Raw genomic sequence first — 25,846 nt, 5'->3', positions numbered from 1 at the left:
AATGGCACTGTATACCAGTAGTAAAAATTGTGGGTGCACGTAACCCCAATATATTCTTTGAATTACCAGTCAGAAACTGGCACTATATGGCAGTAGCAAGAAATGAGGGTATTTGTATTCCCAATATATTCTTTGAATTCCCAGTCAGACACTGGCACTATATGGCAGTAGCAAGAAATGAGGGTATTTGTATTCCCAATATATTCTTTGAATTCCCAGTCAGACAATGGCACTGTATACCAGTAGTAAAAATTGTGGGTGCACGTAACCCCAATATATTCTTTGAATTCCCAGTCAGACACTGGCACTATATGGCAGTAGCAAGAAATGAGGGTATTTGTATTCCCAATATATTCTTTGAATTCCCAGTCAGACAATGGCACTGTATACCAGTAGTAAAAATTGTGGGTGCACGTAACCCCAATATATTCTTTGAATTCCCAGTCAGACACTGGCACTATATGGCAGTAGCAAGAAATGAGGGTATTTGTATTCCCAATATATTCTTTGAATTCCCAGTCAGACAATGGCACTGTATACCAGTAGTAAAAATTGTGGGTGCACGTAACCCCAATATATTCTTTGAATTCCCAGTCAGACACTGGCACTATATGGCAGTAGCAAGAAATGAGGGTATTTGTATTCCCAATATATTCTTTGAATTCCCAGTCAGACAATGGCACTGTATACCAGTAGTAAAAATTGTGGGTGCACGTAACCCCAATATATTCTTTGAATTCCCAGTCAGACACTGGCACTATATGGCAGTAGCAAGAAATGAGGGTATTTGTATTCCCAATATATTCTTTGAATTCCCAGTCAGACAATGGCACTGTATACCAGTAGTAAAAATTGTGGGTGCACGTAACCCCAATATATTCTTTGAATTCCCAGTCAGACACTGGCACTATATGGTAGTAGCAAGAAATGAGGGTATTTGTATTCCCAATATATTCTTTGAATTCCCAGTCAGACAATGGCACTGTATACCAGTAGTAAAAATTGTGGGTGCACGTAACCACAATATATTCTTTGAATTACCAGTCAGAAACTGGCACTATATGGCAGTAGCAAGAAATGAGGGTATTTATAACCCCAATATATTCTTTGAATTCCCAGTCAGACAATGGCACTGTATACCAGTAGTAAAAATTGTGGGTGCACGTAACCCCAATATATTCTTTGAATTACCAGTCAGAAACTGGCACTATATGGCAGTAGCAAGAAATGAGGGTATTTATAACCCCAATATATTCTTTGAATTCCCAGTCAGACAATGGCACTGTATACCAGTAGTAAAAATTGTGGGTGCACGTAACCCCAATATATTCTTTGAATTACCAGTCAGAAACTGGCACTATATGGCAGTAGCAAGAAATGAGGGTATTTGTATTCCCAATATATTCTTTGAATTCCCAGTCAGACACTGGCACTATATGGCAGTAGCAAGAAATGAGGGTATTTGTATTCCCAATATATTCTTTGAATTCCCAGTCAGACAATGGCACTGTATACCAGTAGTAAAAATTGTGGGTGCACGTAACCCCAATATATTCTTTGAATTCCCAGTCAGACACTGGCACTATATGGCAGTAGCAAGAAATGAGGGTATTTGTATTCCCAATATATTCTTTGAATTCCCAGTCAGACAATGGCACTGTATACCAGTAGTAAAAATTGTGGGTGCACGTAACCCCAATATATTCTTTGAATTCCCAGTCAGACACTGGCACTATATGGCAGTAGCAAGAAATGAGGGTATTTATAACCCCAATATATTCTTTGAATTCCCAGTCAGACAATGGCACTGTATACCAGTAGTAAAAATTGTGGGTGCACGTAACCCCAATATATTCTTTGAATTACCAGTCAGAAACTGGCACTATATGGCAGTAGCAAGAAATGAGGGTATTTATAACCCCAATATATTCTTTGAATTCCCAGTCAGACAATGGCACTGTATACCAGTAGTAAAAATTGTGGGTGCACGTAACCCCAATATATTCTTTGAATTCCCAGTCAGAAACTGGCACTATATGGCAGTAGCAAGAAATGAGGGTATTTGTATTCCCAATATATTCTTTGAATTCCCAGTCAGACAATGGCACTGTATACCAGTAGTAAAAATTGTGGGTGCACGTAACCCCAATATATTCTTTGAATTCCCAGTCAGACACTGGCACTATATGGCAGTAGCAAGAAATGAGGGTATTTGTATTCCCAATATATTCTTTGAATTCCCAGTCAGACAATGGCACTGTATACCAGTAGTAAAAATTGTGGGTGCACGTAACCCCAATATATTCTTTGAATTCCCAGTCAGACACTGGCACTATATGGCAGTAGCAAGAAATGAGGGTATTTGTATTCCCAATATATTCTTTGAATTCCCAGTCAGACAATGGCACTGTATACCAGTAGTAAAAATTGTGGGTGTATATAGCCCCAATTCTATTGCTAGGGGACTTGCAGGGTATTTCTGGGGTGAAGGTGGGGGGGCACACCGTTGGAACGGGTATCGGGGTATATATCGGGTATACGGGAATACACTGACAGTGTATTCCGTTCAGGATCCTGGGAAAGCTGGGTTGCGGCGATTGAGCCCGTCAGTGCCACGTTACACTGACAAGCTTCTCCCTGGAATTTAGCTCTTATAAGAGCTGTTGGTTGTCTTCTCCTTCCTATCCTAGCCTGTCCCTGCCTACCCAGAATCTAAGCCCTAGCTAGCTGGACGGAAACCTCCGTCCTCGGTGAATTGCAAGCTCAGAATGACGCGAACCTGGGCGGCGCTGTTCTTTTAAATTAGAGGTCACATGTTTTCGGCAGCCAATGGGTTTTGCCTACTTTTCTCAACGTCACCGGTGTCGTAGTTCCTGTCCCACCTACCCTGCGCTGTTATTGGAGCAAAAAAGGCGCCAGGGAAGGTGGGAGGGGAATCGAGTAATGGCGCACTTTACCACGCGGTGTTCGATTCGATTCGAACATGCCGAACAGCCTAATATCCGATCGAACATGAGTTCGATAGAACACTGTTCGCTCATCTCTAACAGGTATGTTATAATGAGAACTGAGACATTGCCAGGTCTGATCTCTATCACAATATAATATAGTATATAATCATGTGTAGTCAGAAACAGCCCATGTATACCAGGATCATGACATCACATAAGTAGGTAAACCAACCGGCGCGCCAGAAAAAATGACCAACTCCGGCTTCAGTGTAAAATGATTAATTATTATACTATACGGTTATTAACATTGTGTAGTTAGGTGTATTGTTTGTTACAGAATTACTTTCATATGAATTCAGCGCCTGGATTTTTAAAGGGGACCTTTCATGTTCCCTACGATGTGACATATAGACTGCTGCAAGGTGACCTGGCTCTAACAGTAAAGACTTCACTTCTGATGAAATATCTCCACGTCTAGGGGTAGATGGTGTCTCTGTCACTAGCCTGGGAATAAAAAGTAGGTGTCAGAGATTTCAGTTTCCTTAGTTTTAGCTTCCGATATTACAGCACCGTCAATGGAGGCAGCATCATATCTCAGCACAGTTAGGCCATTGGCAGTGTGGAGCGCCCCCTGATGTACAGTAAAGACGGCCATTCCTCAATGCTGAACTGTGAGGCCGGCCCCTTTGACAATGTAGTGATATTGGTTACCCAAACTAACACCTGCAATATCTCTGGCATCGGGACACATACCTGCAAAACTAACCGTGCACTGACATCAGCAACTTATCAGCAGGATATCATATGTCACATCGTAGGGGATGAGTAAGAGCATCTATACTGCGTCTGTCTGGCCATGGCCGCCATTTATTGACTCCACAGCCCTGCAGGCTACATTGGCTGCATGTCTAGCGGCCATATTCCTAGTTCTTGCTTCAGATGCTCTGTAGTGGGAAATATTGTTTTCTGGCAGTATGAGACTGGTTGTGTAAGGTCACAATGTTGCTGGCACGATAGCGAGCTGGATTACGTTTTGCCTAAGCGCTTCTTCCTGCCGCATAATCTGCCATTAATTAGTTTTTCTCCGAGCACCGGTACTAAAAAGGCTCCAAAATTCTAGGAAGTCCCTGATAGATTGTAATGCTCGGCACTACATAATGGATGTGTAATGCATCAAAGCAGAATGGCCAAGCATCCTACTAAATTAATCATGGGTCCGCCCGGAGATTGCAGCTGCCGGGACCGTGGCCATGGGCTTATCCCCCAGCAGATCCTAAACTCTGAGAAGAATGGTCTGCTATGGATTGGGCCACAAATCTGGGTACATGCACGTTTGGTGTTTGCAGGCGCACACATTGATATGATGGGAGTTTACAATCTAAGCCACAGAGTTTTTGCCCCTCATCTTTTAGATGACATTTCGTAAATCCTAATCCACTTTGCTGGTCCTGCGCTACACGGCAGATTTTCAGGCTGTATATCCATATGGTTATTTTGAAGTGTATTTTTGACATGTGAACGTACCCGTAGAGTTTTTGTACTTGGAGAAAAGCTTTGTCACAACTGTAGCCATGAAATTCTGTAATTTTATCTTATTTCTTTTTTCCAGTGTATTTTTTGTTAGAAGGTTTTACTAAAAATAAGCAGACCAACCATAAGTGCAGTCAGCCATAAGTGTCCAGTTCTTTCAGCGCCACCAAGGGTGGAATGGAGCATTATGTACATACTGTGAATGGACTGTCTATGGAGCATTATGTACATACTGTGAGTGGACTGTCTATGGAGCATTATGTACATACTGTGAATGGACAGTCTATGGAGCATTATTACTGTGAATGGACTGTCTATGGAGCATTATGTACATACTGTGAGTGGACTGTCTATGGAGCATTATGTACATACTGTGAATGGACTGTCTATGGAGCATTATTACTGTGAATGGACTGTCTATGGAGCATTATGTACATACTGTGAATGGACTGTCTATGGAGCATTATGTACATACTGTGAGTGGACTGTCTATGGAGCATTATTACTGTGAATGGACGGTCTATGGAGCATTATGTACATACTGTGAGTGGACTGTCTATGGAGCATTATTTATTACTGTAAATGGACTGTCTATGGAGCATTATCTACATACTGTGAGTGGACTGTCTATGGAGCATTATTACTGTGAATGGACGGTCTATGGAGCATTATGTACATACTGTGAATGGACTGTCTATGGAGCATTATTTATTACTGTAAATGGACTGTCTATGGAGCATTATCTACATACTGTGAATGGACGGTCTATGGAGCATTATGTACATACTGTGAGTGGACTGTCTATGGAGCATTATTTATTACTGTAAATGGACTGTCTATGGAGCATTATCTACATACTGTGAGTGGACTGTCTATGGAGCATTATTTATTACTGTAAATGGACTGTCTATGGAGCATTATGTACATACTGTGAATGGACTGTCTATGGAGCATTATTACTGTGAATGGACGGTCTATGGAGCATTATGTACATACTGTGAATGGACTGTCTATGGAGCATTATTTATTACTGTAAATGGACTGTCTATGGAGCATTATCTACATACTGTGAGTGGACTGTCTATGGAGCATTATTTATTACTGTAAATGGACTGTCTATGGAGCATTATCTACATACTGTGAATCGGCTGTCTATGGAGCATTCAGTTCTTGCTGTAAATAGGTAGTCTATGGAGCAATGTGTACTTATTGTAAATGGGCAGTCTATGGATCATTATGTACATACTGTAAATGGGCAGTCTATGGAGCATTATGTACATGCTGTAAATGGGCAGTCTATGGAGCATTAGGTACTATGGAGTATTATGTACTTAAATTGACTGTCTGTGTTGCCAAACCTTGTATTATGTGGTGCTGTAGCTGTGTTCCAGGATGGAGCGTGTAGTATTTTCGAGGTACATCTTAAGAACTTCTGCCCTCTTTATTTATTTCTCTTACTTGTATAGCGCCATCATATTCCGCAGCACTTTACAGATATTGCCAACACTGTCCCATACAGGGCTCACAATCTACATTCCCTATCAGTATGGAAGTGGAATCTGGACTGCCCGGAAACCCATTGAAGCAGGAGCAGAACATAAAAACTCCTTGTATACGATTGTCCTTAGTTTGCTGCTAACCACTAAGCCATAGGATAGGGGGTAGCTTTCAGGTTAGAGGCGGTCTGACTGCTCAGACCCCCACCCATCAGGGGAATTTGTTTTTTGTTCCACCTTTCTGAATGGAGCGATGTTTGGGACTGACATGCATTGCTCTCTTCATTTCAGTGGATGCCCTGGAGTTAGCTTAGTATATAACATCCCGAAATCTGAAGAACCACACCGCCAGTAATGAATAATGGAGTCTGACTGCCGTGCTCCCATCTATCGTGTACCAGCTCCTCTTTTCAGCAGTTCTCGTTTTTCAATAAGTGATGGAGGTCTTGAAATGATCTCTTTTTATGCCAGAGTTCCTCAGTCCTATGTCATTTCTATAAATCGCTACCAATGCTGTAACATTATATAAGAAATGACCGCCGGTCGCTGTACGAGGTTCTCCATATACTTATCATTGCACATAGGAATGGGTCAACTTGTGTTTCTGTGACCTAAAGATCACAAATGTTGTACAACAGTCACACCTAATGTTAGTATATGTGGTCACACACCAAATCCAGTCTGGGCACATTCATTGCATCGGGGGACGTATGTCACACTACTACCGGTACATGTCACCTAAGCCTAATACTTTAATCACTGTCTAATATACAGGTACAGAACAACATATATTAGAAAAATGAGGTATTGGCTGTGGTAGGCGTATCTAAGATCTAAGACCCTGCGACTGGTCACTGTGCTTGTAAGGAGTAATATAGTCTTGGTATCTCCTGAGACGTTTGCTTATTCATTCTGTGGCCAGCCATGTTACAGATGCTGAGCGCTAGATAAATGTGCCAAAGACTAACTGCACTGGTATTTGGCCCGGTGTCGCAGGATTGTGCCAGATGACTGTATTGTGATTACAGATGGGGGAACTCAATGTACAATGCTGGGAATTGTAGTTACACAACTAGCAAGGCACAAGGCGGAGGTCCCTACTTTTTTTGTAGAAAAGCCACCATCTCACGGGAATCCCTATAACATTGCACTCGCTGAACGGCAACACTTACCTGTAACTCTGGTTCCTAACTACACAACCCAATGCCAGGCCCCGAATTCCTTCCACTATACCAGATACAACATATGTGTCATTCATGCGGTATAACTTGTCTATGTGCTATTTTTTGGATTGGTATGGGAAGGCGTTGCTTTGTGGTTCGCTGTATAGTATATTTAGGTGCAGCAATATGGGCAGCTCTGTGTAGATGTTATTGCTATTGTTTCGTTCCACCATATAGAATATCTACAAGGAGTCTGTAGGCTCTTGTGTAGGAACCGTCTGCAATGAGGAATATCGTTTTGGATAAATCCAGTGACATCATTGTCACCATTATCTCTGTACTTTTAGGCAGGCCTTACATTTAGTTATTTGGGTCTGAATATTATCGTTTTGGAAAAGACCGCCATGAGTTAAAACAACAAATTGGACCATCAATCTCTCCTGCGATCTATGGCCTGGCCTTGGCTTTGGTATTGGTTGGATACAGGTCTGTCCATCAGACAGAAGACTTCTAACTACAACATCTGATGACAATCGAACACATGAACATTTTGACAAATCTCTGCCATTGGATGCCATCGTGATTGCTTGTGTCAGGAATATAACAGGATTATAAGCTTGGGGCTGAAAATACAAGTTTGTATCATGTATGTGGGCAGGATAACAAGGGGTGGTCTTAGAACAAGCCTACATCTAACACTAGGTTTGTACTATTGTTTGAGTCCCAGTATAGAGACTCCGCCCCCCCCCCATCCTGCAAGGAGGACTTTTCTCTTCCCCAGTTTTCTGCAGAAACTGCGCTGAAACCTGGAAGACTCATTATAATTTATGGGATCCGCAGGTTTCTGCATTTAGACACTTTATCAGTGGATAGGGTTTCTGTTTTTTGGGTTTCTAAGAAGACCTGCAGGGCAAAAGCCAGAACACTAGTGTGAACCTAGTGTTACACATCTGCTCTAGCACATACTTAAGCTATTAAGTGACTGCCCTGTGCCCTATAAATGCCCTTTAAAGGGATTCTACCATTAAAATACTTTTTTTTTTTTTCTAGTTAACACGTCGGAATAGCCTTAAGAAAGGCTATTCGTCTCCTACCTTTATCAGTCACCTCCAGCCCGCCGCTTGGTAGAAATACCGGTTTTTACCAGTATGCATATGAGTTCTCTCGCAGCACTGGAGGCGGGCCTCAACACTCAAACAGCACTGGGGGCGTCCTCAATGCTGCCAGAGAACTCTCTCCAGCGATGCCTCCATCTTCAACAGCAACCACCTCTTCTGCCTGGGGTCACACTCCGGCGCCTGCGCAGTCGGCTCTGCTATCGGGACGCAGGCAAGAGCACAGTGCACAGGCCGACCTGCAGCCATTTTTTGAAGGCCGCTAATGCGCAGTATGTGTAGTTCTATGGAGAATTCACATGCCCATGGTCAGACTTTTATCCTCTAGAAGTAACAGAATGAATGACAGCAAGCCGAAATCTAGAAAACCGTGAGGAATTGGTACAGAAAATATATTGGAAAATTGTATAGCTTTTTATTGTATATTTGTCAATATTGGTCTGAAAGTGGCCAACCCCTTTAAGGCTATTCCGACGTGTTAACGAGAAAAAAAAGTATTTTAATGGTAGAATCCCTCAGTATCCCAATATGGTTAATAAAATGGTATATTTCAAGCTATTATAGTGTTAATATTACCATTGAATTGTTAGTATTTCACACATCTGCCAGGTTCTAAGTATGGGCATTGAGTAGAATTAGGAAAAAGCTTAAATTTTTATTTATTTGTTTATTTTAAGGGTTAAAGGAAATGGCTTTTATTTATCATCCCGCTGACCTCTGCCCTGGTCAGTGTCCAAAATATCCCTGTGTATAGTGCCAAGTGGGTGGATGGGTGAGTGTGGGATGTCGTGAGGAAGTGGCCAAGGATGAGACTGCTGACTGCCCGCTGGCTTCTGGGTCAGGCTTGGAGTTGAGTCCTGAGGTGCTTCCTCTAGTGCGTGTGTACAGTGAACAGGAAGCCATATCTCGTGAGGGAGGGGCACACTGAAGAGCGAATCCTCCGACCGGGCATTGTGGCTTTCACTTGTAATCTGTGTCTTGGGAAATACTTGAGTAACTTTTCCTAATAGCGTTGGCTTTTTCTAGGGCCTTGTTTACACTACCGCATTTCCTCCTGCAGGTACAAGCTGTGATAATGGTTCTACACTGTGGTTTTCCTCAGATTCAGTTCCAGGAACAGATCCCAACGCTTTTATGAACTTGTGGCTGCTAAGGGTGGAAATACTCCCATCCATTTACTGGATTGCTGCAGTGTTAGTAGTCAGGATCCCTCGTGTGCCTCTGTCTTTGCTCTTTTTATCAAATATTATACTTTGTGTAATGACATTTTCTGGTAGCTTAAAGATATGTTCACACTGAGTTTGCAGGCAGATTTTGACGAGGAATCCGCCTCAAAATCCAACTGCAAAAAATGGCTCCCATAGACTTTAATGTGAGCCACTCGCGCCCCCCCCCACTAGCTAGTAGTGGAAAAAAGAAGTGACATGACCTATCTTGCTGCGGCATCTGCGGCTCGAGACTCACTCCTGTTTGGGCCCATTCATTCGGGCCTAATCAGGAGAGGGATGCTGCGACAGAATGCGAATGCACTGCACCGACATCCCGTCGCGGCTAACTGTGCCAAAAACCACATGATGGAAAACTTTTCCGCTGTGTGAACGAGCCCTAAAGGGTTATTTCCATCTCAGCCCAACTTGTGTAGGATTGGAATTACGACGACTCCTGAATGTGGCTGTTCTATGCTGTTTCTATGTCATCCATAGGCGTAAATGACAGTTCTGGAAACGGTATAGCACAGTGTGGGGCGCTGTTTTTGTAACTCCCAAAGGTCTGCAATCCGTGTCTTCACTATCAGCGATACGGAAATAGCACAAAGCAGCACTTCTAAGCAGATCCTAGAAGTCACACCTTAGGGGTGGGTATTTAGGAGCAGGTAGTCCTATCCCAGCGAAATTTGCCGAAATGGGAGTACTCTTTAAAGAAAGTCTATCACCTCCCCCAAGCATATTTAACTGCTACCACTTCCTTACACTTTGCACTACAGTGATGAAGAACATACCTTTGTTATACATGTCACTTGTGTAGATTTGGAGATAAACAACTTCATAGTGTTATGCAAATGAGGCAGTTGGTGCACTGGGGGCGGACCTTCAGCTCCTGGGGCACTGCTGTTGCTGCTCAGTAGGATGAGTGATGTGATGGCAGTGAGAAGATCAACTCTGTCTTATCATAGGGTTATATTGGTACCATTTCTTTTATTAATAGTTTAATGCAATGTTTTTTCGTATCCCATAGGGGGAAAAGAATAATGGCTTTGATGTACTATACCATAACATGAAACATGGGCAGATATCCACAAAGGAGCTGTCGGAATTCATCAGAGAGAGGTATGAGATTCTTCATTTTGGTTACAGCTGTACAATACATCACAGTTTCTTAAATGGATCTTGGTAAGAGTTTTGGGGCCACTAAACCATCAGCATGTTATTATACAGCCGAGGTGACCTGTGAAAGTGTTCTTTGTCCCCATTACATGGTAAAAGAAGTAATACCGTACATACTCGAGTATAAGCCGACCTGAATATAAGCCGAGACCCCTAATTTTACCACAAAAAACTGGGAAAACTTATTGACTCGAGTATAAGCCGGGGGGGGGGGGGGGGGGAATCCACCATTGCAGATAAAAAGTCTGGTCATGTGCATTGCAGCTTAGTAACTCCATGTGCCTCATAGTAATAGCAGTTAACCCCATCATGTCCCTCACATTAACCCCCTGTGTGCCTCACATAAGAGTTACTGATATGTGGGACATATGGAGGTAATAATTAGGTATCTTCATAATTAAGGTCCTTTATTAGTACCCTCATGTGTCTCTCATATTAGTAACCCTTATATGGGGCACACAGGGGTTAATATGAAGGACATGATAGGGTTAACTGCTATTAATGTGAGGCACATGGAGTTACTGAAACTAAATTACTAACCCCAAATGCCTGACATTACTAGGCAGGGAAACTAAAGGAAGGTCCCTGTGTGTGTCACATTACTGCAGCTTCCTCTCCTCCATACAACAGACATCTTCTATAACACACAATGACTCCTGGCCACTCATCTGCAGGGTAGATGCTAAATCCTAGTGTGCTATAAAGGACCTCTGATGACGTCATGACCATGTGATCGGACTCTGGTGTGGGCGGAGCTACTAGGATTTAGACTCAACCTTATCTGCAGATGTTACATACCAGTGGCTACAGGACCTTTGATGACATCACAGTCGCTTGACCTCATGACAAGCCAATCACAGAGCAGTAGCACTAAAGGACCTCCCCCTTCCAGGTCCTTCCAGTTTTCTGTGCTCCGTGGACCCTGACTCGTGTATAAGCCGAGGAGAGCTTTATCAGCATGAAAAATGTGCTGGGAAAGTCGGCTTATACTGGAGTATATACGGTAGATTCCTGGACAGATGAGTCCAGTGCTGTTAGTCATTGGTTATTGGTGCACTGAAAATATATGAAAGTGTGGCATGATAATTCTGAATGTGAAATCTCTGTAGCCAGGTTTGAGAGAGGACTATAATGACTCTTTATTTGTTTAGGATTTGCCACAGATTTCACCATTTGCATCAAAAGCTGTGGCAATATTCCCAGGTATTACATGCAGATTTTACCACAGCTCAGCAGAGCATACAATGTGTTGCTGTACACATGACGTGGGGGGGGGGGTCTCTGGTTGATAACGGAGTTATCAGAGTCTTTACCAATTCCAGTAAAAGTCCTGTTTCATGGGCCACATCCAAATAAGTTTACATGGCCACCTAGCAGCAGGTGAGGGCCGGTTCAATTGTGCAGTCTAAGTCTCTGTTCACATCTGCTTTGCAGGTTCTGTTAGGAGCCTCCATTTCAGATTCTGCCAATAAGGCCAGACAATATAGGGGAGCGTGCTGTGCTGCTTTGTCTGGTAAAATCTGTCAATCTCCATTATAATCCTGGGGCTTCTCGGGCACCATTCGTATTAATCATTTGACTGCTCAGGCATCTTCACTACTGTTGTGTTCTGCTCCTATAATGAAGAAGAATAATGGAAATATTAGCCAAGATGTGAACAAGCCCTTTATATATTGATGAACTGTCCTTAGTATCTGATTGGTTGGTGTCCGACACCCAAAACCTTCACCAAATTATCTATTTGAAGAGGCTGCTTCCTCTTCCCTGTGATGATGACATTACAAATGTTGGTTCTTGGTACAGATGCAGTTCCGTCCCATTCAAGTGAATGAGTCTAAGCTGTGTAACACCAGGCATAGTCCCTACAATATGTATGGCACTGTGCTTGGTATTCAGTGAAGAGGTTGCAGCTCTCTCCTTTTCAACCAGCTGATCAGTGCGGGTCTTGGGTGTTGGACCCCCACCAATCACATATTAATAACCTATCTTAAGGTCATCACTCACTAGTTGAGTCCTCCTTTATTTGTATAAATCATCATAATGCCGACACGTTTTGGTATCCATAGGCCTTTGAGTTCTCACTTGGCTACTAGATGCTCATAGTACATAGAAAACTTGGTTAAATAACAACCTATAGGTCTGTAGGGAATTCCTTGGAATGTAGGTTGTTTCCAGGGAACTACAGACTTATGACCCCTACATAGCCGTAGAAGCTGAACCTTGGAGGAGAGAGGAGAAGACAGGAGCGGCCACATATGTGAAAGGTAGGACAAAAGCTGAACTTGCATCCCCCTTTCTAGGTCAGGGCTACAGGGAGACTTTTGCTGTCCAACTTTACGATCACAGCCAGTAATAGTGATTGTGGTTCTGATGAAATTCAGCAGGTTGAGATTTTTGGTCATATCACGGTTACGTTAACTTACATGTCTCAGCACAACACAATATTCAGTTGCACATTAATGCGATATTCATCTTGCACAGATAAAATTGCCAGCCTAAAATGTCCATAGATATCCATGCCAATGGCTACTGGTTACTGATGAATTCTAGATAAGAAGGCTGGAATTGTGCATTTTTACTGGGCGCACTAAGGACATTGTTGCGGCTCTGTCTCATGGTGAGTGTGATCATCAGCCACATAGATCTAGGGGGTGACATCGTGTCAGTCTCTTCTTATTCCTCCTTGTAACTGGAAACAGCCCTGGCTTTGTCATTCCAGCTGTGTCCTATTTATTCCTGTATTATTGCATCTAAACTGTTGGCAATGGACAATGGTTTTGACAGCTGCCAGCACTTGTATTATTTAACTCTTCTCACGTAACTTGTGCACAGTTCTCGATTGTGTAGGCGTCCTCTTGTCCATTGGTGTTTGTGTCCACACAACTGCTCAAAAATAGTTGTCATAATCTTGTGATCGCTTTGTAAACGTAAGATGGAAAGTGATTTCTAGGGAGTAAGACATTGTCCTTAGGATACCTCACCATGTCACCTACAGCGATCTGCAAGATCTGTGTATTGGAAAGAGTAAAAACCCATAACATAAACTGCCATGCTGTTGATATACAGTCCTCACTACAGGACAGTTTACGTTGCAGATTTTATCCACATTACATGCTGTGTTTTTGCCTATAGACCATTAAATAAGTTGATGCGGTACCTACATAGAGATTATGGAGAAACACAGCATATAATCCTGTACGCCATGCTGCAGAAATGGCCAGGAGAATTTCTTTATTAACTTCTATTATGTCCTTAAAAAGAACATGTAACTGCAAACTTAAAGTAATGTAAATGTATAAAACCAGGTATGACATAAAACAATTGGTGGGATTGTCCATCACCATCAACCACCACTAAAAGAAATACTGTATATACTTACTTAGGACACAGGAAAACTTTCCCTGCTCTCCTATTGTATGCATCTCCACCCAATGTATATTTCTCTAAAGATACCGCACATGAAACAAATGGCGCCTGAGGGGGGTTACCAGTCATTCATTTTTCCTGGCACACACAGCAGCCTGACAAATATCCAGGGTTTTCACCTGTGGAACCTGCACGGCCTGTCTGGTCTTGATAAACCTACAGAATTTCACAGCTGGCACAGGCAGAAATGACATAATACACCAACACATTACGTGTGCCGCTACAGCCGTCACTACACCCTGGATACACGGGGAGGGGGTTTAGGTAATATGCTTCTGAAGGACCAGAGACACTTATCTAATACTGACCAATCTGTGCTGACAGTAACCAGCACAAATGGTATTACACAGTTGTCTCATTAAAGGGTTTTCCTCATGAAAGCAAGTTATCTCCTATGGGTAAAGTACAGGTAAGTGGTGGTCCAAGTGCTCAGACCCGCACTGATCAGAAGAGGGTGTCCCGCATCGTGAATGGACTGGTGACCGGACAGTGCCAGAGGTAGCCGAGTGCTCTACTACAGCTATCTCTGACATTCCCATTGAAATGAATGGAGTGTATTATGAATAGGGGATACTTTGATTTCATGGGGAAATCCCTTTAATATTCGGTAAGAGGAAACAGCATTACACAGAGTTAGAGGAAGCAATGCTCCAGAATTATTGTTCTCCATATTTACTAAGATATACTTGTCAGGGGGAGGTGACGGCTCCTATGTAAATACTATACAGTGTTGGCTTTACTATTTGTTTCCTTTGGATGCATTATAGAGGTTACGTTGCTGAGTATTTTATTTATTTGGTCAAAAAAAGCAACCCTGCCCTCCACGCACCACACAGGGATCACTGCAGGTCTCTATAGATGGCTGTCTGACAAATAGGTAGGATACTCCATTCATTATAATGTATGAACATTTGGGCATGGCTTGTCAGAAACCCCCCATCCTTATATGTCTATAGTGCGAGATCTTTGCAGGACCGGGTACACACATGGATTATATTAATGGACATTCAAAGAGTTTCCAGGATTATCATATTGGGTAGGTCATCAATATTGGATTGTTGCAGGCCCAGCACCACCACTGGTCAGCTGTTTGAAGAGACAGAAGCGTTTGGAAAAGCGTTGTGGCCTCTTCATCAAACAAAGTGCCAGATATTGTATAGGAGCTTTACCTGGTATTGCAGTTAACCCTCTTTTATTTAAGAGAATGGATCTGCAAACAGGCCAGTTGTTGAATGTGATGGCACATGGTCATGAAGCAGAAGCTGCCCTCTCCTGAGCGCCACTCTCACTTTGAACAACTGATCAGTGGAGGTGCCAGACACCAACAACCTGATTTTGATGATTGAGCCTAATGATAGACACTGATACTTAAAGGAATGTCCTGAAAATGCACATCTGGGGCAGGAAGCAGGGGAACTTGAAACATTAAAAAAATTAAAAAAATAAATTATATATATATAATATATATATATATATATATATATATATATATATATATATATATATATATATATATATCCCATGCCAGCTGAGTGTGTTTTTTTTTTTTTTTTTGTTTCACCTCCTGCCCTAGTGTCAGAAAACCTTTTTAATGTTACAATTCCTTTGTGATGTCATTCCTGGTTAAAATAAAAGACTTGCATGGTTAGCATTAATATCGGTGGACTTTCCATGCACCATGATGGGTCTTCCTGAGGGAAGCACACACCTTGTAGCCACTTTTCGCTCCAAATAGGTACTCCATCTATTAACTCTAGTTGTAATTGGGGATATTATAATTTTTTTTTGTAAACCAGACATGTAGGCTGATGTTTTGTCTGCTTCTTGTAGGTCTGCAATAGAAGAGGCTTACTCCAGATCCATGACAAAGCTTGCCAAGTCTACCAGCAACTGTACACAACTTGGGTATGTGAATTATGCTTTTGTTGGGATTTTTTTAACGACCTTGTTTGAGATCTTTATACATCCATTTAGACAAGACTATGAGTTTGTGTACTTTCTGTGCTCCAGGACATTCTGGCCAGTTTGGGACGTCTTCAGAACATCGACAGAAAAGCTCGCCACCTGCCATCTAGAACTTGTCAAAAAATTGCAAGACCTTATTAAAGACCTTCAGAAATACGGGGAAGAACAGCTGAAGGCACATAAGAAGGTCTGTGTTATGAAAGAGTGCATGGGTTTATATACTGACATTAAGAGTTATTGAAGGCTTAATTCAGACCATTTTCCATTTGTTTACATCTGGCAGACGAAGGAGGAAGTATCTGGAACCTTGGAGGCCGTACAAAACATCCAGAGTATTACACAATCGCTGCAAAAAGCCAAGGAACTATACAACATCAAGTGTGTGGAGCATGAGAGGCTGAAAAAGGAAGGAGCAGCAACGAAAGAGATAGAAAAGGTAATTTCTGCTGGTGGTAATGCAGCTCTCACTACAAGCGTGTAGATCATGTTGTTGAGGCTTTCTCTGATGTGGATTATATATAGACAGTGTGGCTGCCTTCAGCAAGAGGTGGCCTTTGATGTCTTTTATTTATTTATAGGGAGTCTGTGACCAGGGTAGCATATTAAACAATCAACACATTTAGGTAGGTCAGGCTCACTTGATTATAACGTCTTTCCCCCATAATAATCCATGCTTCCATTGACGAGATATTCATTTTTTTTACAATATGCAAATGAGCAGTTTGGAGCACCGAGGGCGACTCCAAACTACAGCACCCCACATTGCCCATGAACACTTTTTTTCCTTAAGTGGCCAGCGAGCTATGCCAAAATTATAACTTGTCCTGCGTCCCCTGGCTTGTTCAGTGTGGGACATAGCATGGTAAGAAAGCCGCCCTCAGTGCTCCAGACTGCTTATTTACATACTGAGAAATAAATGAATATCTTAGGAACAGACACATGAATATTCATGGCGACAAAAGCTTTACATTCATTTGAGCCTGACCCATATAACTGTGTTACTGGTTTTATTTGCTTCACCCTGATGACAGACTCCCTTTAAAGAACATGTACCTCCAAAATAGGAAAATTTCTTTAAAGATCAGTCTTCTTATTTCAAGTATTTCTACCTCAGGAATGCATTTCTGTATATTACAGGTTGGCTTCCGTCAGGTGAACTTGCTCACCCTGAGGCAACACCTTTAAATCCAGATCAGCTGTATGTTTTTTTGTTTTTTTTTTAATGTAGATTGTGAGCCCCATATATGGATCACAATGTACATTTTTTCCCTATCAGTATGTCTTTGGAGTATGGGAGGAAATCCACACAAACACGGGGAGAACATACAAACTCCTTGTAGATGTTGTTCCTGGCAGGATTTGAACCCAGGACTCCAGCGCTGCAAGGCTGCAGTGCTAACCACTGAGCCACCATGTTGTCCCCAAGCTGTATGTTTCTTATGATTTTCTGGGCGACAACGTGCAGGCCATACTTTAGGCCCCATGCACACAGGGAAATCTATGCTTGAAAAAAATCTTGTCCATACCTGCAGCTGTATTTTCTAATATGATCCCAATGAGGAGACCAGGATTCTTTACATCATAGTGATCTATGATACTAGACGTCCTTTGTGCTGTACTATACTATATACAATATGGGACAGTGGACATGCGGGCAGACAGGCTCTCCCGGCATAATAGATCACTCTGATACAACGCGTCCCAGTCTGCAGACTGAGTTTTTGGCCATACATGGTATTTTAAGCCCAGACCATATATCTTGGGTTCTGATTTCCCATGTGGTCACTCTCCTTTCCTGATTTTTCACTATAAAGGCTTTGTCTCACTAAAAATACCTTCCCCTATCATATGCAAGCCAAGCATCCCAACTTCTGACACCCCCAATGGAGAGTTCATTTTGCTTGTTGATTGCAAAATAACACCCTCAGAGGAGATGACCCAAAGTCTTACATTTATTGATGATTTTTTTTTATTTTCTGAAAAAGAATTTTTTTTTTTTTATTACCTCACTCATCTCAATAGCCCAGTACATCTCTTATCCAACTCCCATTACATTTTATTCAGACCTTGTACTAATAAGGCTTTTTTTTCTCTCTGACCTCTACTTAGTCTGGCCTTGCTTTCTTGCTTGGCATTTGTCAATACGCAGGTATTTCCTGTACTGAATATTTACACTGACTTCACTAACCCTCCAACATGTGCACTGAGGCCATAGAAATATTCATGAGATGTCCCCAGAAGGGTTTACCCAACTCAGGTTTCGTATTTCTGCCTCCACCCATGTGAAACATTAAAGTTGTGAATTCGTAGTCACGCCCTACTCGTGCACATTTCTGCTGACCATTGTGTAAAGAGTTTGTTTTTACTAGAGGCAGGGTTCTAAAATACTTTGCTGAGGTTTTTTGTTTTTGTTTTTATTATATCTAATATGCCTGATACTTGTATATCATATGTCATTTAGGATCTCTGGAAAGCTGAGTGGAATCCCTTTTGTGCTCCGTAATGATTTCTATTCCTGTAACTGCATGGAAGAAATGGATAGAGTAGGATGTTAGGTGTTCACATGAGGGATTATTGTTTTTAAGGGATTGTGCCAAGATAACATCCACAGGATAGGAGATAAGCTTCTGCTCAGTGGGCGTCCTGTGTTCCTCTGTCTAAATAGAGCAGTGGTCACACAGTCATTCATCTTTATGGGACTGCTGAAGAGAAGCCACCAAGTACAGTGCTCTCCATCTCCGTCAGTCTCATAGGGTTTTGATTGCAATGTTGGGCATGGTGCCCGACCGCTCTTCAGAGGTTGGGGTACAAAGGACTACAATTTTCTTGATTGGCGGCCGTCAGTTGGGATCCCCAATGAGACAGCTATCCCTATCCTGTGGGTAGGTATTAAATTGTATTCTCATTATCATCCACCAAAGCCCTTATATGACATATGTAGTACACAGAAGTACAGGAGTCAAGTGACACGGATTAGTAAAAGAAGCAAAGCCATATATATATATAAAGATGAATCATCCAAACATACCCATGACCAAAAGTAACCAGCAAGACCTCTGCACCACTGAGACGCGTTTCAGCGCAATGCCTTCGTCCAGGAGCCTAATAATAGCCTGCCACTGGCCAATTCTTATGGAGTTTTCTCTGCAGCAGTCACCTCTTTTACATCACAGACACCATTACAATAGAAGATAATGCTTTTATACGTAACACCACTGAACCATCGTTGCATCCACTTCTGACAATAGAACATATCACAGCTCATCCCCTGCACAGATCATATCTAGAAAACTCTCCCATAGCCCTCAATGAGTTGGCTCCAGACTGCTTATGGTGATGACAATGCTGTAAAGCAGATCACTAAATGTTGTTAACAGATCAGAGGAGATGCGCAGGCAAGATGGCTGCCCCCATAATCTTGTACAGAAAATAGAATAAAATAGTCTACAATCAGAAAATAACAGATTAGCAAAAAAAAAAAAAAAAAGTGATGGATTTCTATCTGGTGTTTTAATAAATAAATAATAAAAGGCAGTACATTCCTGTTAAGGCCCTGTATGTTGTATAGTGAAATTGTCATTCAGCATGTTATCCATTCCATGATATATTTTATAGTTTTACATATCTGATTAATTTACTTTAGGCTGCAATAAAATCCAAAAAAGCCACCGAGAGCTACAAGACCTGCGTGGAGAAATATGCTGCTGTCAAGTCAGACTTTGAACAGAAGATGGCGGAGACTGCACAGGTGAGAACATACAACACCCACGCCACATATTGGAGAAGTGTATAAAGGATGCAGTGATCATTCTCTTCTGAAGTTGCATTCGCAAATTTGTGGAAATGTGTTCTTCTCCAGCAATTGGTGCCTGAAGCAGAGAGGAAATAGGGAGCAGGGTAGTGAGTACTGAACAGCGTTACCACGTACTCCCCAAGGTCCCAGAAAGTACAGCGAATACCTCTATCAGTACTGATGGAAGCAATCATTGCACTGGTAAAGTAAGGATGGTGGGGGGTTATTTGGGTAGGAAAATGCTTCTCATCGTAGCAGGTACCCCTGGGAGAACCAATACTCTATACAACAGTATAATACGGCATCCACTGTTGTGAGGCAGTAGGGTCCTATAAAATTTTGTATAAGTGGTATTCCCGCTCCTTACAAAGCTGCCATACACTCATGTTCCAACTATAGTGTCACTCCTCATGTACACACACAGCAGTTTATCCTGAAAAGTCATCCAAAAGTTTAGTCAAGTTTTAAGGAAAAATGCTGTAATTCCCTTGTAAACTGAGAATATTTTTAGAGGTTTTCCCATCTCCCCCTGTCAGCAGTTTGCCCACTCTCTCTTTTCATTTCCTGTATTCTTCAACAAGAAGGTGATTTTCCCTACATATTAGTTATGTACAACCAGCATTATGCTGCACAAATAACCCCACGTAATTCTCATGTATTTGGTACTTGGTTTCTTGCTCATTGCTATTCTTAGGTAAACCTCTGTCGATTACATTACAATGATGTGCTGTGAAGTACCCCCGCTAACCCCCAGCACCAGCGCTGCAGAGCTTCTGTCCGTTTACATCTGGCTCCCTGACTGTTGACATTCCTGCAGAGAATTTGTTGCAAACACCCATCTAAACAGAGGACATTCACCAGTGTTCATTGCTTTATGGTGTCTGATGTTACTTTTTATTTTTTTATTTAAAGTGCACTGATTTACCATTTTGTTACTGCGGGTGCTAAGTACAAGAGTCATGCCGGCTTCTGCTATAATGTTTTGGCCTTATGTTATAGATCAAATGGTTGCTGTTAAGGTATGAAATACTTGTCATTCCTCCTGGTTGGGATGCAGAACATTGTGAAGTGACCCCAATCTGCTAGGAGAAGCTTCGAGGAAGTCTCTGTGAATTAGGAGGATGACTGATTTGTGTAGTAGAAATACATGTGACAAGGGGCCATCAGCTCCACCAGCTTTATTATCAGACACGAGAAATCTTGCGTAAATGATGCTGGAAATCTACACCAGCTCATAGCATCTCCCGGCTTGGAGACACAGCCTACACCAGCGGTGCAATTAATAAATCTGCACCAATGTAGTCACTTAGACGGTAGCTGAAGCTCAATAGTTAACGTCAATTAGCAGCGCTACAAAAAGTCTGTGTAGCCCAGTCATAATGGTTCAGTTCTTACTGTACTTTAATAAGTCATTATTGTTACTGTTTTTGCTCTTCCAAATAAGCATAAGCTCATCACATTGACATACTGTATAATACATGAGCTACAAAACTAGAGTGCCCAATAAAAGGACTTTCATCCAAAACAAAATCCTATGTGAAATGGCTCAGATTGCCGTAAATTATTTAAAGGGAGCCTATCAGGTGGAATTCACACCCCAAACCTGTCCAATATAATAAAGCTAGCTGAAGAGAGTGAAAACTGTCAACTTCTCATGGCTCAGGGTTTCTAACAAAAAGTCATTTTATTGGATATTCGAATTATTTGTAGGAGCCCTCTAGAGCACTCCAGGGGAGAATAAAAAAAAAAAAAGAAAAGAAAAATTTAAAAAATTTAAATTTAATTTTTTTTTTAAAAGAACCCTCCATACGAGCAGCAATCCAATATTGGACTTATGATATAACGACATGATGGCTGATGTTTAACCTCTGGGACCTGCACCTATGTCTAGTATGGAGGTTCCCAGACTTTCATGGTGGGGTCACCCATAGCTCTCTTCATTCACATAAGTAGCAAGGTAAACAGCTGAACTAACTTGGCTTGGCTATCTCATTATAAAAGTGACTAGATAGACCCTCGCTCATGCATGGCCTCCTTACCTTATAGTCTTGGCCTGGGTGCACCTCACCAAGTGTGACAAGAGTCTGAGACCTTCATGCTCAAGATAACTACTGGTCCCAGATGTGTTACCAACATGGCATGTCCTAAATGCTTTATGACAACCCAAAAAGTAAAGCTGTATCTGCTGACTTGAAGGCCAAGTGGGATGGGATGGGCCCATTTGGCCATTCCTGTAGTATCGCACCTTGGCCATGACATTCTTTTCATGGCTGGAAAGGATATCGAATACATTATTGGATTTTCTTATCGGAGGTAGTTAGGGCCTTGTACTTTCAGATGTCTACAGTCTTCACACCATATGTGTAAGAACTGCTCACCTTGGTTCTGCAGTACAGTGAACATAGCATTCACTCTTTAACCCTTTAGGGGGTGAGCATCCAAATCGGCGGCAGATTCTACTTCCCATTTTCAGTGGGCTGCTGAGATCGCAGTAGGACGCTGAAAAAATAAGCCTCCTGCTCAATCATGACGCACAGTCCACGGCTTTAGGCTTCCCGCGGATTGGGCCCATTAATATGTGCGCGACAGACCTGCAGCGCAGCCCCAGCTCGCCACCGCTGTGACGCCGGTCTCCCTTCTCCCTCCACGCATGACCCTGGCCTCCCTTCTTGGTGTTCCCCCGGCCTAAACCCCTCTCACTCCCTACCACCAACCCCTCCCGCTGCGACCCCGGCCTCTACAAACTCTCCCCCCCCCCCCCCCCCATGCTACGGGTTCCTCCTCCTCTTTCCAACCCCTGGGGCCCCGGCGGACTCACCCATCCACGCCGCGTGCTGGGCTCCACCGATGCCATCACGTTCGGGACTTCGCATAAGCGCCGTCATTTTATTTCTGTCGCTCGGTGGCCGGCTTGAACTGCTATAGCTCCGCCCCCTGTATTGGCCGCCCCAATCAGAGAACAGCGGGAAGGCTGTGTGGCTGGCTTGTCTGCACAGCTCCGCCCCCTCCATCGCTTGCTCCAATCGGTGATGAGCACAAAGGACTGGCATGACGTCAGCGCAGGTCCTTCAGCCCCCGCCGACCATGATTTTGGTGCTTGCGGTGGGGAAAACTGGCAACCTACAGGGATCTAAAGGCACCTATGTTTCCTTCCGGGCGCCATTCTAGGTATGTGGCAAATCTCACTATAATGCATTCGGCCGTTTCGGAGTGATTGAGGAACAAACATCCAAACACACAAACTTTCACATATAATATTAGTAAGGGTTCAGCCGCGGAAAGCCGTGATGGAATACAGTCCGGAAGCTGAATAAGGAGAGGATTTCCTTTTTGTTCTCCACATTGTGAATGACTCCTTTGTAGTGATGATGTCATTACATTTTTTTGGGGGTGTAATATTGGATTATTTATTTATTTATTTTAACCAGTTTGGGATTGGTTTCCCATGTTACACACATCAAGGGTAAGGTGTGACTGGGGTGCAGTCAGAAACTGCCAACATGGAGATCGCTGCTGTTGTTGTTAACGGAGTGTAGTTAAAAGCATTTTCAGCTTTAATGGCCTCCCGGTGAGCGGATGTTTTATTCTGGAATCACATGAAAAATAGACATTACTGTAAAAGGAAAAAAAATATTCTACGAAAAGAGATTAGAAGTCCATCAGATTGTGGCGATGATGTCACTACATTTGGAAACTACCTTTGTGTTTCCTGGTATGATAATAGTAAGCACTCTCTAGAGGGTTATAGGATCATTACACTAATAACCTAGCAGTCTATGGAGAGTGTTAGATTTCCCAGACTGATAGGCAGGGGTTCGGACTCCATGACTGTAAGCAGTAACCTGTGGCCCTAAAGGCTCGGCTCACGTCTGTGATGGTATTTCCATTGATTTTATTTTTGTGTCCTTTATATGGACAGCAAAATAAATAATTGGGGCCAGTATTGGGTAGAGCTGGAAAAAGTTATCTGCTCCGACTCTGGCTTCTAAATGAATTATTTTATACAGTTATTAATCTTAGATTGATTGCAAATTTTCATAGGAATTCAATTATTGCCTTTTTTGTGAATTCCAGGTGCTTTACTTCTTCTTCTCCCTGAACATGGCTGTCAGCTATTTATGGAGGAGCCAATGTCAGGCTGTGGAGAAATAGAGAATTTGGAGTTGTTGGTTTGACCTTCCGACTCCTCAGCCCTGCTATAATGGGGTCAGTCGGGTTTCCGTCATTATTGTAGCTGCGCAGATAGCATTCTCCAAACCAGGCTCTGACACTAATGTGAACCTAGCCAAAGAATGTTTTTGGAGACTGAATACTTTACAACCATTATGTTCGGCAGTTCTCATTTACACCATGCCCTGAGAAATTGTTTCTATGCAGCCAAGGCAGAGGCTTTGTGGTTGTGTAAGTGTGTGATACTAGAGAGGGAGAGTGCATTTACTGTATAGTATGTAATATCAGTAGGCCCCGCTGTAACGTTAGCGGATATCATAGCTCTGATTTTCACTGCTATTTTGCATATCGTTACAGTCCTTTGTGATACTTTCTGGGTATAATAGTGTTCTTAGCATCAGCAGGAAGGAATGTTACTCATTAACTGAGGACGGTGGAGCTGTGATCTATTGTCAGATATGGCGCTAGTTAATATACTCTATTATAATAAGCTTCCTAAGTTAATCAGTCCCGCACATCTATATTCTGGCGTCTGTGTAGGAGTCCAGCTAGTTCTTATGTATGACGTTTACTTCTTTAACCCTCTAATGCCTTCAGGGCTGTCTGCCATCCACAATATAATGTTAAGTACCACATTACAGGCTCACATGGCTGAACCACCACTTTGGACATGACCAGCCAACTATCAAAGCCAAGACTTTTCTGGGCCCTCTGTCCACTACGTGACAGTCATAATGGTTATGAGTGCTGTTATTTTTGATTTTCAAATTTGTAATTTTGGGTCATTTTATGTGCCTATCTCTTCCATTTGTTTCAATAGGTACTATGTAATGTCTCATGTTTCTCCACGAGTTATAGCTGAGCACTGAGCTTCCAATAGCAGGGTCTCTTACTGAGAAACACAGTATCTAAAGTAATGTGTCCACTGGCTAAAACGGGGTCCGTGTTCATCATTTTACCACATGTGCTGTACCGTTCAATTTGGCCCTTTGTATGGAATCTGAAACCGAGGCTCCTAATGCAATCTCCAACATAAATGTGAACAGAGGCTTACACTGGTCACCCATGAAACTTTAGTCATTCTTGGTTAAACCTTTAGCACCAAGAGTGCCTGAGCAAAACTTTATCTTTTGGTGATATATTTTAGAATGGATTTCTTTCTTTAGCAATCCCACATATATGTTCTTTCCATGGTATCTCCTTTTTCCCCTTTTCTATTATACTATACTATTTCCCCTCTTTTCAATTCAATTTTATTCCCTTTTTTTGTTATTCTTCTGCTACTTTTTCTTTATGTACTCTGCATTTATCCCTAATATATATATATATATATATATATATATATATATATATATATATATATATATATTTTTAACAATAAAGTTACAATAGTGGTAGTAAATCTGCATTTCTATAAGGGCTAGTTCACACGGGGTTCCACGTGAACACATTCCGTCGCGGCCACTCCGAATTAGGCCCAAATGAATGGGCTAATGGTGTATTTGCACAGATCTTTTAGATACATGCCTAGTAGCCGTGAACAATCAGACAAACACACTTTTAAATGGATATTTAATTCTTAAAGGGGTATTCCCATCACGCTTGTGTGCTCTCTTCACTTCCTGGTTTTCTCGGCACATTAGTGGGCGGGGTTTCACTTGCTCTGCTATCGCCGAGGAATCCGCCTGAAGAAAGGACAGTATGCTTCTATTTTTTGCTAGCGGTCTACATAGACCTCTATTGTCAAAATCCGCCCCCTCTTGCCCCGCGTGAACCAGCCCTTAGTTCCCTTTTAAGAACTATACGACAGGTAACCTCTCACGATATTGTAGATCAGTGGATTTCTCAAACCC

At 42.3% G+C, this 25,846-nt stretch overlaps 1 protein-coding gene across 2 annotated transcripts in view; it reads left to right on the top strand.

The window, feature by feature from the left end:
• Positions 1-25,846, top strand: part of FCHO2 (FCH and mu domain containing endocytic adaptor 2) — a 113,134-nt gene that overhangs the window by 31,696 nt on the left and 55,592 nt on the right. For both annotated transcript variants that reach the window (XM_075270574.1, XM_075270566.1), the window contains exons 2-6: positions 10,491-10,582; positions 15,896-15,970; positions 16,076-16,217; positions 16,314-16,466; positions 19,674-19,778. In XM_075270574.1, the coding sequence (XP_075126675.1) occupies positions 10,491-10,582; positions 15,896-15,970; positions 16,076-16,217; positions 16,314-16,466; positions 19,674-19,778 (567 nt within the window). The remainder of the gene's footprint in view (positions 1-10,490; positions 10,583-15,895; positions 15,971-16,075; positions 16,218-16,313; positions 16,467-19,673; positions 19,779-25,846) is intronic.

Source organism: Leptodactylus fuscus, chromosome 1 (assembly GCF_031893055.1).
Source record: "Leptodactylus fuscus isolate aLepFus1 chromosome 1, aLepFus1.hap2, whole genome shotgun sequence".
Classification (NCBI taxonomy): domain Eukaryota; kingdom Metazoa; phylum Chordata; class Amphibia; order Anura; family Leptodactylidae; genus Leptodactylus; species Leptodactylus fuscus.
Note: the sequence above shows the minus strand (reverse complement) of the source record. Positions and strands in the feature narration are given on the sequence as shown.